This window comes from Canis lupus, chromosome 2, assembly GCF_048164855.1.
Source record: "Canis lupus baileyi chromosome 2, mCanLup2.hap1, whole genome shotgun sequence".
Classification (NCBI taxonomy): Eukaryota; Metazoa; Chordata; class Mammalia; order Carnivora; family Canidae; genus Canis; species Canis lupus.
Window position 1 is genome coordinate 15,890,690 of NC_132839.1, and position 16,582 is coordinate 15,907,271.

Genomic DNA, 16,582 nt, shown 5'->3' on the forward strand with positions numbered 1-16,582 from the left:
TCTCATTGAAGGTTTAAATTCATATACGTTTGTCTAAATTCACATAAATATATTGGTATTGTTAACTAGGACATAGAACATAGTAATCTGTTTGCCAAGTGGTCCTTTTGTATAAGTTTTAGTGTTTAAAACATCGTATTATCATGAGTTGTAGAAGTTGGCTGATAGAAGCTATGAAACATTAATTCTACTTGCAACTAAATAAATATTTCTTAAGAACATTTAATTCAGAAAACCACTTTTTCTTAGCACTATAAAACCCTAATTCATGATGTTGGTTACCTTATTAACTTAGAACTGTTACCAACTTGGGCAATTATTAACTTGCTTAGGTAATTTGTAGTAACTATAAAAAGGAGGTAAGAATTAGAAAAGCAGCAGCAATTATTAAGTAGCATATAAGGTGATAGGCTAACAATTCTATCATGACACAGATAATACCTGGTGTTATTTCCACTTGACAGGTGAGAAAGCAAAAGCTCGAAAAAAGGAACCTGCCTTATAATGTAGATAATAAATTAGGCATTTGTAACTATGCCTGCTAAATGTCAAAACTATGTTAAGTTTGTGTTAGTTTACTAAGTAAACATTATTCCAGATGCTTTCACAAGTGAAGTAATAAAGTGGCTATTTGGAATAAAAATGTTCTTATCATGTTAGGAAACACTTTACTAAATCTGAGCATTTTAATGTTCCTCAGTCTCTGCTACGTCACACGGCTTCTCTAATAGTCTGGCAGATTGAGTAAATATATATATATATATATTTTTAGATTGAGTAAATATTAATGAGACTTTATAGGATTTCACATTTGAAGGCTAACTAGACACAACTAATATTTCTTATAGTATGTGTAAAAAATTACTGACTTAAAAATATAGGAAAAAAAACCCTTGATTTTTATTCAGAACTGATATACTAATGTAACAGTTTTCAGTTTAGATTATAAACCCAGTAATAAAACACTCAGAATTTGTATCTTGTTAAAAGATCTATTTCCAAGATAAAACTAAAGTGTGCTTCTTTAGCAGATTAATTGCTGTGAGATCATCACTTTAGTTACATAAAAGCTAAATGGAAGTTTTAATGTTTCTTTTCCAGCTGTACCACAATGTAACTTATTCCCACTAGGAAAGCAACTCCAATTTCAAAAGTGGTTATTATCCACACCCTTTCTTTTAGTTTTACGATAAATTGATGTTAGGAAAAAAACTGCAAATTGAAACGTAAATTCATACTACACATTAAGATTTTAGATAATCTCAAATCTATTACTTAGTTACCGCTTATAATCTTAATATTTGGCAAGACTTACTATGCACCAGTATGTTTTCACTTACAGAACAGTGGTTACATGGAGTAGAAATAAACTTTGTACACAAACTGTGAAAGTAGATCAAGGGATCAAACTGTCAAACTTGGCACATTCACTTCATTTAAAAACCAAGAGAGTATTATTGTAAATTTTAGAAATGTTTATTTTACAAACACACAAAACTAAAATGAGTATTTTAGTCCAAGAGCCTACAGAGAATAAACAGGGAGCTACATGCTTATAGGTGCACATTTGCATGAATATCCTTGCCATGATTCTAAGACCTAAAATCCCTGGAATAGAGGAGAGAACATTTTGATTTGAAAAAAAAAAAAAAAAAATTTAAATTAAAATGTTTTACATGTACAATATAAATAAATACCACTTTCAGATCAAGAAATAATAAAGATTAATGAAAGTAGTGTATACCAAATGAAACTCTTTTTGAATCAAATTCTACAACAAGGAAAAAGATAATGCCTATACATTATGGGTTTTCAGAAGTTCTTTAAGTGCTTTTGAAATTTAGCAAAGCTGCAAATTCTGTCAATAAATAAATCAAATATTTATCAATAAACTATGAAGTCCATAAGAAATGACAAAGCAAGCCAGAAGTATGTTTAGAAAGTTGACTCTTATTTTTTGGAATCATCATGAAAACTCTGTGACTGAACGACACATCATTTCCAATGTCACCAATAAGGCCTCAGTGTGCACTCCAGGGCACACTTTTAAATTCTCAGGCAGTTCCTTAAGAATATTTGGAAGCGTCTGCAATGTCTTTATATTTCTAGCATAGAGATCCAATAACCAGTCAGCATGAGCACTGGTAGTTTCCTTATAATTCTTACAAGCCACAAGCAGCTCATTTAGGTGAGTTAACCCTTTGAAAGCTAAGAGGAACTCTGAAGATAAATCAAAAATTGAACAAAAATTTAGCAACATCCTACTAAGTAAAAATGAGCCGAATTCAAGTTGCTGGTGGTAAAAATGTTTCTCTGCTTGGGCATGAAAGTTCTCCACTGTATCTTCTATTTTTGTAATAGCAAATAGTTCTTCCTTGATTTGAGATGATACCACATAATCCAAGGGCAATTCTCCCTTAGAGTTTCTCTGCTGTAAAAGCACTGGGCCTGTGAAAAAAGAAAATGCACAATGTTAAAACATTTTTATTTTGGTAGCTTACAGTTGTTTTCTCTGCATTTTCCCAAAGCATAGGATTCTGTTTACAATCACGTTTTGTACTAATTCACGTTGACAAAATTAACTGGTCATACATATTGACTGTCTAATAAAGGTGCATTAAAAACCCCCCAAATTCTAGTCAATGTCTAGTTAGATTTGCCTAAAGCACATGCCTTAGTTCAATAAAGAATACATATAATTACAAATTTAATTAATTAATATTAAAGATTTTATTATTCATGAGAGACACAGAGAGAGAGAGAGGCAGAGACACAGGCAGAAGGAGAAGCAGGCTCCATGCAAGGAGCCCGATACGGGACTCAATCCCAGGACTTTGGGAGCACGCCCTGAGCTGAAGGCAGATGCTCAACCACTGAGCCACCCAGGCATCCCTAATTACGGATTTTTAAAAAGCATATAAAACTTCAAAAGTTGTCATCTTGAAATGAGAATTTCAGTGTTCACAGAAGATATTAACAAAATATGTTCTTCTTCAATCTGTGTAAGATTCTAAAGTTATCTTATAATTTCACCAAGAGGAAAAAAGTACTACTTCCTTCCACTGCTAATAGGTGACTGCACAGAGCAAAGACCGTAAAAACCTTGCACAGACACAGATCACACTATTCAATTATCCTTGCTTATGTTCAATTTTTAGTATAGGTAACTGATTCACAAAAAATTAAGTGTTAACTACTTTGAGTCAAAAGCCAGATTTCATCTTTCTGTCCTACCTAGACCTATAAATCTACTTAGCAAACACTGAAGAGTTTATCCCCCTAGGCAATCAAGGATAATATGGGAGGTGGAGAGGGGAACAACAATGACTCAGTATTTGGTCACACAGCACTGAGTACTTTGTGTCCCTCTGTCTGCCAAGTACTGTTATTATTTATGCACTCTGCCATTAAAACATCAGAGATGTGGGATCCCTGGGTGGCGCAGTGGTTTAGTGCCTGCCTTTGGCCCAGGGCGTGATCCTGGAGACCCGGGATCGAATCCCACGTCGGGCTCCCTGCATGGGGCCTGCTTCTCCCTCTGCCTGTGTCTCTGCCTCTCTCTCTCTGTGACTATCATGAATAAATAAATAAAATCTTTAAAAAAAAAAACAAAAAACATCAGAGATGTAAGGTTTTACAACTAAAAGAAGTAATAAGAACCTACATACAAGATAAGAGCATACTGTCAGAGAACACATCATAGTTAAAAATTCCTAATGATATATCTGATGAAATATACATAATGGCCTAGTTTATAATTTGTATTTAATATAAATGACCAACCACTAATAATATGTTATTTAATTTTATGGAAAAAAGAAAATTCTAAACAAAAATTAATGCTCTCTTTTCATTGTATTTTTTTTAAAGATTTTATTTATTTATTTATTTATTTATTTATTTATTTATTTATTTATTTATTCATTCATTCAGTCATTCATTCATTCATGAGAGACAGAGAGAGAGAGAGAGAGAGAGAGAGAGAGAGGCAGAAACACAGGCAGAAGGAGAAGCAGGCTCCATGCAGGGAGCCCAACATGGGACTTGATCCTGGGTCTCCAGGATCATGCCCTGGGCCAAAGGCGGTGCTCAACCGCTGAGCCACCGGGCTGCCCTCTTTTCATTACATTTCAAAAAATTGCGCCAAGTGACCCTTCTTAAAAACCAACAACAAAATTATGGACAAGATACCAAAAGTAAGCAAAGGTTCTAGAGACATAAATAAACTTCTGAAATTACTTGTTTCAAGACTAATTCACAAAGAAGGGATGATATAGTTACTATAATGATGGTATTAAACCATTTGACAGGTCCAAACTCAGAATATGAGTAAGGCAAAGGTAAGTCTGCACAACTGCCAAGGGACCTCAATAAAATCAACTACAGGTAGGTGTTGCTTCTCTAATGCAATGAACTCATACATATACTATTCTTCACCAAGAGCCATAGAAAAATTCACTTTGATCAATATAATCCCATTCTCTTTCTAAAGAGTTGGACTTAATACAATAATGGCTCTTATATTGCTTAGATCATTTGAAGTAAGGCCAAATATGGGCTTCGAATGTCACATACATGATTGAGCAGAAAAATAAAACACTTAGGAGACAGAACATCATGGTTTAGTAAACATAGAATATTCAAAAAGTGGAAGAACTGAAAAATATACTGATTATGAAATGGTGTCAGTAAAACAGACACACTAAGGCCTTTAGGGGGCAGGAGAAGACTATAAATAACCAAATTGCTTAAACTTCCAAGCTGTACAACCACATACACAGACACACACACACACACACACACACACACACACACACACACACACGTATATATGTATATGTATGTATATACACATACACACAGGAGGGGGAGGGGGAACATCTAAAGAAAATATGCATTTTATGTTTATGCAGAATGAAACAGCTTTAATTATAGAAAAAAAATTTTAATTTCAAGTTAAAATCAGCACAAATAAAAGTAACAGAAAATTTACACAAATTTTTATTTCTGCATTATAAGCTAGTCATCACTTTTCCTTTGTTTCTCTTTTAAAAACACAAATCAGCTTATCAGAAAAAATTAACATAACATTTATATTATTCAGTTTACATATAAGAAGAATGTCACTGAAGAGGGGGGTGGGGTGCTTTCTGAAATGCAGAGATCAAAAATCAAAAAAAGCATCAGATGAATATTAAGCTAAAGTTATCTCCATCTCAAAATCTCTGCATAACAGTTATCACCATTTGAAAAAATTCTTCCCACTGTAACTTAATTGACTGTAAAATGTGAATGAAGAAAAGGTATTCCAGGATATCTTTTTTTTTTCATAGTCTGTAAAGAAATAATTCATTAAAAAAAAAGATTAATCGAGTTAGCTGTTACATACAAGAAATGAAACAAGAATGGAAAACCCAAGTAACCACAATGGAACACTTACATTCATTTATTAATAAGCTTTCAGAAATGGCTGGTTCACAAAGACATTACACATTTTAAGTAAAAGTACTAATATTTAAAACCGTAACACACTCAATCCAAAATACACAAACCTAAATACACAAAACCTAAATAGGCTTTATAATTAATAAAAATAAATATTTACATATTATGAAAAGGTATCCCTATTAAATAAAAGGTGCTTTCATTCTAGGAGACTTTTTATCTTTTTCACTAATATGAAATAAAGGCATTTCTCCTCATAGATCTTAAACAAAAAATGCTATCTACCTTTGAGGGAATTCATCAAAAAGCTGGATAATTTATCAAATCCCGTTTAGCATAAATGCACTCACCCCCATGCTGTAGTAGCAGCTTGCCAATTTCTACATGTCCGTTTGACAGTGCATCATGCAAAGGAGTCACCCCGTCCACTTGAGTGAGCAGATCTACCTCTGGACAACGTTGCAAAATTTCCTGGACACACACTGTGTTGCCATAGTTACAGGCTTCATGCAAAGGCGTCCAGCCAGCATTGTCTAAATTAGAAATCAAGGCAAGTTTTAAAACAGCAAAAGTAGGACTTTTGGTAGTAAAGTATCAATATTCTGCTTCCTTTAACAGTGTGACTTTCTAGGTGCTTCATACAGAAATAGCGTGTCTTGATAAAAATGCCTAAGGCACAGTCTTATTTCTAATTGTAAGAAAAATAAATTAAAACAGCTGAAAAATATTGATTTTGAGATCTATCAAAATATGGACAAAAGTGTTTCTGCACTATTAGTTATAAATCAATATATGATGAATTTCTTGGTTTTGCGACTGGTAATATTTGAAAGCTATGCTAGATAAATATACTTAAATGATTTTTCTTAATGTTGACACAAAACTATTTAATGCCACAAATATTAAGACACTGGATCAGACTACAAAAATGTAGAACTTACCTTTAACATTGATGTCTATTCCTGGCAAAGAGAGAAGAAGAATCAATTTCTCCACTTGGTTATTTATGCAAGCTCTATGGAGGGCTGTTTCTCCTGCCATAAAAAATTAATAGATTATTCCAGAGAAGACAAGATATCAACTAAAGAAAATAATCAAAGGGCATGAACTAGGAGATCTGGCCACATGCCAGAAAATTATTTATTGAGTTTTCCTTTTGACTGGTTTAAACATCTCTTGCATTAAAAAAAAAAAAAAAAGAGGGGGGAGGGATACCCACCAATCCATAGAGCTTCTGTTCTATCAGCAATTCAGCAATGAAAATTCTACTGCAAAAGGTTTAATACAGGCATTGTCTCCCCCTAGTTCAAGGTTTAAAGCTTCAACCCTGCTATAAAAGCCCCAAATGATCAGAGAACACCAAAAATACTGGGTTTTGCAGCAATAAAAGTTTAGAGTGCAATTGCCCTCTCTTAAATTTATTCATGAACCTACGTTAAATGTATGGCTCTTTTTTATACAGCATTTATAGCTTAATTCAAATGAATGTTTCTGGCTAAGCACGAGTGCCTCTACACACTCAAGTATAATTCAGAACTTCAAATCCATTAACAGATGGTTTGCTGCTTCTCAATAGGCTGTCTGGCTTGGCTACAGCAGCACAGAGAAGGAGAAATGGGGGAATCTTAATATAAACACACACACACACACACACACACACACACGAAAAAAAAAACCCTAGTACCATTTAAAGCTGAATAAGAGTGACAAATGAAATGGTAAAGTTTTTCTACAAGGGATGCAATTAGTGCCTGCTAGCTAAAAGGGTTTATATCTATCTCTGTTGTAACCAAGATTAATAAGATGTAAGTGATAATTTGATGTAAAGGGAATTTAAAAAAAAAAACTTATAATAAGCAATTGCTTAGAAAACAAATGAAATACCAAATCAAACTTTCTTGCTATAAAATACTAAGTAGCACATTTTTACAGCGTTCAATTTTATAGATTATCTCTGTAACTTCTACCAAAACATTTCTTTTACATGCAAGGAAAAGCTTTTGAAGTTTTTTCTCTACTATTTCTCAGTTCTCTTCCTCCCTCCCAGTTCCCTCTGCTGTTCAGACTAAAGTCATTCATATTCATTTTACTTCTGACACAATAAACAAAGAAAAAAAAGGACATTGTGTGGTTAATATCAGAGTTCTACTTTAATACATTTTTCACATTTTGAGCTAAATGGGCAGCTATTTTGAATTTATCAAATGCAATTATGAAGTTTTATCATGTTGAAAGATTTTAAGAGCTTCACTCTTACTACTTACATTAGTGTCCTAATGATAATTTTTGTATTAAAAGCACAATACAGCTCATTAACAAGAGACTCAGCAATTTTCTTATAGCCAAGTATAGACTCTTGGAAGGTTAACTTATATTTGTGAGTTAAGAGGTCACTAAGTAAAAGAAGTGCAGAAGTGAATTATTACAGCACTATTCTTGTTACTCCATCCTTTAGGTACTTAGGTTCCAGTATAGTTAGAACCAAAAGCCAAACACATTTCATAGTCTGGGCTCAATGCCTGGGAGAAAAGAGTCCATATGCTTAACACAGCTATGTAACATAGCCTACTCCTCATTCTTTGTTCACAAAATGTCTAGGACTGAAAGAGATGAAGACTGAATTATACTTTCAAATCAAAAGACTCTAATCCCAAGCTGCACAGGTTGAGGTGGAATAGAAAAGTAAGGCGGGCAAGTCTGGAATGAGCTCAATATGAACTAATATCTGAAGAGGAGGGGGAGAAAGGAAGGGGAGGAATATTCTATTTACTGGGTATTAAACAATCACTTTCTTTGCACACATGACCGTTCAAAAAATAATATGCTACCCAAGAAGGTATTTTCTGGACATAGTCAAGTTCAAGGATTCATCGGGGCCAGTGTATACAATTTGCAAATACGGACTACAACCATGAGAAGTTCCTAGCATGAATTAATTTAGATACTTGGAATACCTTTTAGATTAGTCTTGTGAAAATTCATCTTTGTAACTAAAGAGGGGCAATTCTCCTTGGAACATGATAATTCTCCTTCTGATTTCTTTTTCAATCTTTTTAACGATGAGGAACATTTAGCAAGGTTCAGCTCTCTGAAAATAAAGTAAGAAAAAAAATGAAAGCTTGTTTTTCACCAAGGCATGGCAGTGTACATTACATAGTGAGTACTTTTAAAAATCTAGCCTCCTGTTCATTTAAACCCCCTTATTCATTCAAATATTTACTGCTTGTTTTTATATTTATTTTGAATGTGCAGTAACAAATTTTTATGCATTCATTTTTATTAACCTCATACCCCCAACTGCCCACTGAAAAGTTTATGAATATGGAATGTCATGTAGAGGAAGAGACCAAGTAAACTACATTTGGCAAAGAGAAAACAGCAAAATGCTAAGATCCAAATGCAGGCTCCTGCTCCCCATTCTTATTTTCATATTCTGATCCGATTCTTCCTAAAAACATTTTAAGGTTTTATGAATTTTTTAGAGCATACTTTTAGAAAAGGTCTCGCGTGTGGGGTAAGCTACTCTAACAATTCAGAGTATCTTATGTGCCTATGGATTTTGAAATCCAATCTTTAGTATATACAAATAATAATTTTAAAAACAGGCAAAAATAGTATTAAAGATTTTGAAAAAACAGTTGCATTTTCTTTTGAAAAGCACTTGATCTTAATCCAAAGAAAATATGTACCTTGAATTAAAGAAAGCAATGGTGTTGATCATATGTATGTACCTATACATCTCAAACTCACTTTTCAGTTTGAATTATATATTCAGACAACAATATAGGTAAGGATAAAGTTTAAGGAATTTGTCTGAAAAAGGGCTATATTAAAAAAAAAAAAAAGTTGCTATATAAGCATCACTTACGGTAACTCTGGCAGCCCTTCAACTTGTTTCTGTTTTGTACCATTTAGCATTAATAAGGCTCTCTGAGATTCAAGGCAAGGCCGCTGTCCCGTTTTCTTTGGTATCTGCATCTTTCCAGTCCCATGCACACCAGTCTTCCCCAGAGCTGGCAAATAGGAATACACCTGTTGCAAAATAATATTATATTGCTTTCTCAACTATAAAGACCTGGAAAGCAGTCAAAAGAAATTACCAAATTCATTTACCATTACGTTTAGTTATATGATCTTGGTTTTATCACTATGGCTGTTATCCTTTCTCATTTGAACATGTTAAAGAAAGCTTCTAGTTCTACGTCATTAACATGACAGACGCAAAACGAAAAATATCTTCTTGAAATAATTATTTTTTCAAATTCACTTTTGATACTCTTTTAACAAAGTTCTCATTTGGATTAGTCTAATGCCCAAGTTGTTATGGTTCATTTGCATATTTTAAATATTTATGGTTTATGTACAAACGGTATTTTGTCATTTCCATTTTGGTAATGCCTTCCTTTGACAGACAGGTCTGGAATAAGTGGAATAAGAAGAGCAAAAGTCGTTAAGGATAAGGATTACTGCAAAACAGTATTTGTCCAATCTGACCAATAAACTAGCATATTTCTTATTTGTTGAAGAAATACTGACGACAGTAGATATTAACTAAAGATAGCCAAGATAGGGTCGACTGGGTGACTCAGGTTCTGCCTTTGGCTCAGGGAGTGACCCCAGTAGGACCTGTGGTCCTGGGATCGAGTCCAGATCAGGCTCCCCACAGGGAGCCTGCTTCTCCCTCTGCTAATGTCTGCCTCTCCCTGTGTCATACGTGAATAAATAAATAAAATCTAAAAAAAAGAAAGAAAAAGCCAAGACAAAACTGGAAAACCTTGAATCAAATGCAGCTTATATAGGTGTATATATAAAATAAAAAGGAACAACCTTTGGCATCATTGACAAATTTTGCTTTTTAAATACTACACAAAATTCTTTTGGATCGAGGTTTTTCCAAAATAATTATCTTATGTGCTGGGACAAATGATAAAGAAACAAAGGTTTTTGTATTATTTTTCTGTCATCAACCTTTAATTACTCTCAAGTAATTAAAATTTCTATCACTCATCACACTTCATTTTTGAGGCTGAAAAATACCCACTCTTAAATAGATTTGAAAGTTTACATAGATTTAAGTAAATTTGAAAGATTTAAGATTAACAAGTTCTGTCCAACTATTAGAAATAACAAAAGACAATTTAAAATGGAACTTATAAAAAAATTAAAAAATAAAATGGAACTTATGAACTCACTTCTTGGCAATTAGAAGAACTAGGACAGAGTGGTCTTACCATTTTCTGAAGAGAGAGTGGCTCAGAAGAAATACTGATGGAACTCTGTAAACACAACTTTTTAAAGACGGCCTCTGCAACAAACATTTGAAGCCAGGAGGAGGAAAAGGAACAAATGAAAATCTCTAATTCCTGTGAAGTAAAGTCTGTACAAAACAAGAGAAGTAAGTCTAGTTATTGCTATACCCTATAAAAGTTCTGTCTATAGAATATTTTCTGCATGGGTTTTATTCATTCTAATGATGATTCCTACACCAGTAAGAGTTATCCATATAATTTTAAACCACAAAAACCAAATACTACTCCTTGCCTTTCAAGAAATTTTTTTATGGCATATATTCTCATATTTGAAACTATCATTACTTTTTATTATTTTAAATAAAGATCTTGAAATTAGGTATATACACAGATGAATAGTGAGATGATATATAAATAGATAGGTATGGGGTTTTATCACTATCTTTTCTGATTAATGTTAAGGATCTTTTCCTATAATAGGGTTGTGCCTTTGGCAAACCAGTACCTGTTTTTTTTAATGGACATGAATGTTATTTAATTTGAGCTGACAGGAAGAAAGACATTAGACCCCTTCCCTTGACAACATCCATGAATCCTATCACTCCAGAGAAATAAATGTAAAGAAAAGGAAAATGTAAGACAAGAGAACATACAAGGACTTCCTTAGAAGTTTGTACCCACTCCATTATAGGATATGGGGGGAGGGAACTATAATTTTAAATGACGGAACCAAAAAAAAAACACCAACAGCCTCCAATCTCTACTTCCAAAAACCTCGTTTTCCAACAATATGGAATTGCAAAAATATACAAAAGAACTGAAAGTAATGAAAATAACTATTTCCCATGTAAAATAATCTATTTGATGTTATGAATTCTCCATTGATACTCTGTATAAGTAACAGGATGGATGATAATGTGGAATATAAAGAATAAGAACAATTCAGGAGCTAAAATTAAAACAGGAGAAAAAAGTTATATTATACAATACAGCAGATTTACTACTGTAGGGGAGAAAAAATTTTTCACTTAGCCTTCTAAGTTCTTTTGGCTGGTCTACTAATTAAATTAAGACAGATTAATGGGAGAAAATTTTGATTATTTTCATATGGGAGCTTCATAGAGGTGAGAGGTTCAAGATAGGTAATTGAGGTTTATAAGCCATACTGAGTTAAGGAGAATGGGGGTGGGGTCTGGGGCTTCAAAGGAAAGGAAGACAATTTTTATTTATTTATTTATTTATTCTAAATATTTTACTTATTTATTCATGAGAGAGAGAGAGAGAGAGAGAGAGGCAGGCAGAGACACAGGCAGAGGTAGAAGCAGACTCCATGCAGGGAACCTGACGTGGGACTCAGTCCCGGGACTCCAGGACCATGCCCTGGGCTGAAGGCAGACGCTAAACTGCTGAGACATCCAGGGATCCCCAGGAAGTCAATTTTTAGAAAGACGGGAAAAGCAAATGTTCGGTAAACAAATATGACATGCTGTGAAGAGACAATGGAACACAGAGAGGAACCTAAACGAACAAGCTTTGCCAAACTAGCCCTAGCTTATATCGTATATGCTGTGTAGTTATCCCTGGTGATAGCTCTTTCTGGACCAGTCCCTATATCTAAGTTCTTTTAGGCAGTTAAGGGAGTAATGAAAAGTTCTTCCTGAGTCTCTTGATTCTTGATTGGCTTCAGCTCAAACTAACCCACATACCAAAGTGGCAGATTCTAGGGTAGCATATTCTGTTCCCCTTTAGTTCTACCTCACATTCTAAAAGTTGAGTTGGTAGACTGCACCATCTCACTGACCGAGTATCTTAGCCCTGAGAAGTGATCAGTTTAATTAGAAAAGTTGTGACTCATTTCAGGAGGGAGGGATGATGGTGGGCTCCCAAATAAGGTCTACACTGTACAAAATATCAGGAATTTACTGTTATTTGTATGGAAGCAAAAGAATAGCAAATATTAAGAGTTGCGGTAGAGTATAATCTAAATCACTAAGTTGTGAAGGCAGTCAGTCAAGATTTCTAGATGCCTGACTCAAAACATCTTCAGATGTAATGAGGGCAGGCAGTAGCAAACTGAAAGATTTTCATGGTTTGCAGTTTCAGGGTCTTTGGTGAGTTTTCTGAGTGGCCACACAGCAATAAGCATGAAAACTGTCCATGCATGAGCTGCTGTGATCGTTTCTCTAAAGTTTATATCAAGTTGTCTAGCTTTTGCCTCCACAGCTTCAAGAAAAGGGCAGTTTCAGTTCTCAAAGTTTCCAAGTCAGAAAGGTGGGAGAAAATTTAGAAAGGTCAGTTTGGACAGTTACAGCCAAATACTGGAGGGACCTAGATGAATTTAGGATCTAGTCCAGTTTACGGGCAAAAAACAAAACCTCAAAGACAACAGCTGCAACAGAATTTGATATCCATAAACATGTATTACTAAAACAATTTTTCTCTCTACAGTCACCTCCATTTAATCAACTATAACCACAATAAAACTATGTCATTCGAAAATCAAGTCTTGTTTTAGTAAATGTGGTCTGGTTATTTACATAAGTGCAGCCAGAATAGTTACTGACCATACAGGCTCTTCGAGATTTGCTTTTTTGGAACTTTTCATAAGGAATCTCTGATTGAACTTTCATTATTATTATTATTATTATTTGCATTTTGTTTATCTTTCTTTATAATCTCTACACCCAACGTGGGGCTTGAACTCAAGACCGGAGATCAAGAGTTGCATAATCTTCCAAGTGAGCCAGACAGGCACATCTCAGATTGAACTTTTAGAAGATTTTAAGACTAGGAAGCCAAGCCAAGGTCCTGCCATCAGGCTTTATACCTATAGATGCTATTGATGTGGGTAAATTCTTTCCTCGAGGTCTCTAAAACATCCAGGTTTCTGAGCCTGCCAGGAAGTGACCTTGTTTACCTGGTAAGGCTGCTGGGAACCCTGAAAGCAAGGTACCAGGCTGTTTTTCCAAGGGGATTTAATGGCTCCATGAAATCAGGCTTAGTTCCTTAAAGCTGTCTGGTCATATCTGATTCTATGCACATTCTCAAATATGACATTCCAGCCAAAGTTTTGGCAACACAACCAATGTTTCCAATTGTGTCCTGTTAAAGGAGAACAGTTTCTTATTCAACTTATGCAAATAACTACACTGTCATGAAAATAAGAATAATAAGAAGCTTCTCACTTCCAGAGAGATCAGGTAGGGAGAAAAAGTATGAGTTTCATCTTTGTTTACAAAGGTATACTTCACCCACTTGTAAAGTTTCCTTGAAAGTGAAAAATTTAACATTAAAGACCCAGCAATGTTTCAAACAAAAACTCATAAAAATCATAATCGGTCTCATTAGTTTATTCAGTCCCATAAAATTCATTCTTGATCTTAAATTTGCAGTTTTATGAAGCCATGTTTCTCCATCAGAGCTCTGCAAATCCATATCCAGGTAAATGTTAAAATCTTAAAATGATCAGAAACATATTCTAGAGTATTTGTCACAGTCCTTTCCATTAATTTGAAGTATGAAATGTATTCACAAAGGCAACAGAGTAGAATAAATCTCTATAAATGACAGACTTAAAAATGGCTGTGCTTAAGGGTCTAAGAGTTCATTACAATGTAATTAACAAGAAAATTCAGTCATTTCTATGGCACACATTTTAAGACCATAGCTAGAATTACAAGTGATAACATTATACCAGGACATATCAGATTTCTGGGAATTTTCTATTATTTTTGGAACACTTCATTCATTACACCTATACAAATACAACATAAAGAAGCCTTAAGTATTACTTCTTATTTGACAGTGTTTCCCATATGATTTAAACCTAATTAGTTTAGAATCACTCATATGACAAGGAGAGAGAACATTCTTTTACAATATTCCAGACATCTGCAAAATCCCAAATTTAATTAAAAGTCAAAAAAGACTTCATTTAGAATTTAATTTTGGGAAGTTTGTCAAGAATATCAAAAGATTTTACAATCCTTGGTCAAACAGGATCATAAGCCACTGCGAAATAATTTAACGAAAGTGACAAAGACTGCACTCAAATACAGAAATTTAGTTGAGAAAAAAACAAAACAAAATCTTCGCTCTTTTAATAGAGAAGCCTGTTTTCTTAGGTAATCAAAGACTTGACAAAGACAACGAAGGAAATTATTTTGATAACACAGAGAATCTTTGTTTTCTAGGCTGATTATTTAAAAGGTGAAGAAATACCTTTTACATTATCAAAAGCAAACAGATCTTCTAAGAAAACTTTAGCAGATGAAAAAATATTTTGTTTTACTTAAACATGAGTACATTACTGGTATCAAAGGTTATTCTTTAAAAAAATATAATAAACTCATTTAATTCTAGCCAACTTGACCACACAAGGTAAAATTCTCTTTCACATTATGAAACAATCAAGACTAAATTATTTATTTCTCCCTTATCAAAAACACATCTCCATACCTCATACCTTTTCTTAGCCAAAAACTCAATTTATTTTCCTTGCATGTGGAGTTATTTTTCCTATTATTTCCAGTAGTCTTAATTACATACATTAATTAAAATCCTTAACCCTTAGAAAATTTAATTTCCAGTGAAAATTAGAAACTAGACAATTGTGCTATTACCAGTAAATTTTGAATATATTCTACAATCTCCAAAAGCATATTGTTCCTCATACTAAACTTGCAAAAGTGACAAAAGACAAGTTTACCAACACACCAAGTATCTTTAGTTCCTCTGTAAAAGGAAACCAGAAGTAGATAAACCTTTATACAGTAATGTATTTCATCAATTTAGAAATGATCTAGGTATTTAATGAATTTCCACCATTTAACTTGATTGAGAAAAACTCTGTAGGGTTTAAGAAGTTAGCAAAGAGATTTGGAAAGCTATTTAAGTACATATGCCATAAAATATAATTATGTAGAAAAAAATTCACCTAAAAACTCTATCCTACTTACATCTACCTAATGCACTTAATCTCAACAATTATATTTAGATTACCTATGAAAACCGTCATAAGACATTAGACAAAGTCCATTTATATGGACTTTTTGCTTTAAGCCAATTAAGTAGACTTCTTTTTAAAATTTTAGCAATACTATCTGGAGATAGAATAATGTTATACATCTACCACATACACACACACACACACACCTGCAAACACCCTTAACAGTTTATGTTTTAAAATTTTAGCCAGGAGATGGGTATAATGTAAAACTCACTAGTTTATAAAAGAGCAGTTAGATCCAAATTTTGTTTTGACAAGTGGAATAAGTTCACCTGCTCAGATGGCTAAAGCTCTTCAGTATTTATGGAAATTACATTTAAGATTTTTTTATTAGCTTTATTTCCAAACAGTTCCTTTGTGGACTACTTCTGATAAAAACAAAAACACAAAAAAACAAAAAACTTCTCCCAAAAGTTTGCATTTCAAAGAATGGCTCTTGGGTCTTAGAGTATATGGGTGTAGAAAATTTACATCAGAGAAGCGAGTATCCAAGTTTTCTCCAAAGATGGAGCTTTTGGGGCATATTTGCCTATTAGCAGAAATGTAGGGTGGTTGCTATTTAAATTTTTCTTTCCTTTTCTATTTTCAATGTCCCAATCTCTTATAATACCTACAAGCATTTTAAGATTTATATAGAAGATCTGGGGATGGTAATTGTTTCTAGGGCTTCATTTCTGGTTTGGCAAAGACCTGTAAGATAAGGACTTACATGATGGAAAAGATTTCCAACTAAGATAGAAACCTAAAGATTTCTAGATCTACAAATTCAGGGTTTAGCGCAATACACATCTGTAAAGTTTCTGTAACGCGTTTTAAAACGTAAAGGGCTTCTTTCTGATTGCACAATTCAACCTTCCACCAATTCATCTTAGGAGAAAAA

General features: G+C 33.6%; 1 protein-coding gene across 3 annotated transcripts in view; it reads right to left on the reverse strand.

Moving 5' to 3' along the window:
• Nucleotides 1–1,454: 1,454 nt before the first annotated feature.
• The window catches only part of SLF1 (SMC5-SMC6 complex localization factor 1), an 84,312-nt gene continuing 69,184 nt past the window's right edge, over nucleotides 1,455–16,582 (reverse strand). For all 3 annotated transcript variants that reach the window (XM_072791273.1, XM_072791282.1, XM_072791292.1), the window contains 6 exons: nucleotides 10,677–10,822; nucleotides 9,314–9,477; nucleotides 8,400–8,533; nucleotides 6,387–6,479; nucleotides 5,796–5,978; nucleotides 1,455–2,448 (listed from right to left, as the gene is read on the reverse strand). In XM_072791273.1, the coding sequence (XP_072647374.1) occupies nucleotides 1,967–2,448; nucleotides 5,796–5,978; nucleotides 6,387–6,479; nucleotides 8,400–8,533; nucleotides 9,314–9,477; nucleotides 10,677–10,822 (1,202 nt within the window). In that variant the 3' untranslated portion in view covers nucleotides 1,455–1,966. The remainder of the gene's footprint in view (nucleotides 2,449–5,795; nucleotides 5,979–6,386; nucleotides 6,480–8,399; nucleotides 8,534–9,313; nucleotides 9,478–10,676; nucleotides 10,823–16,582) is intronic.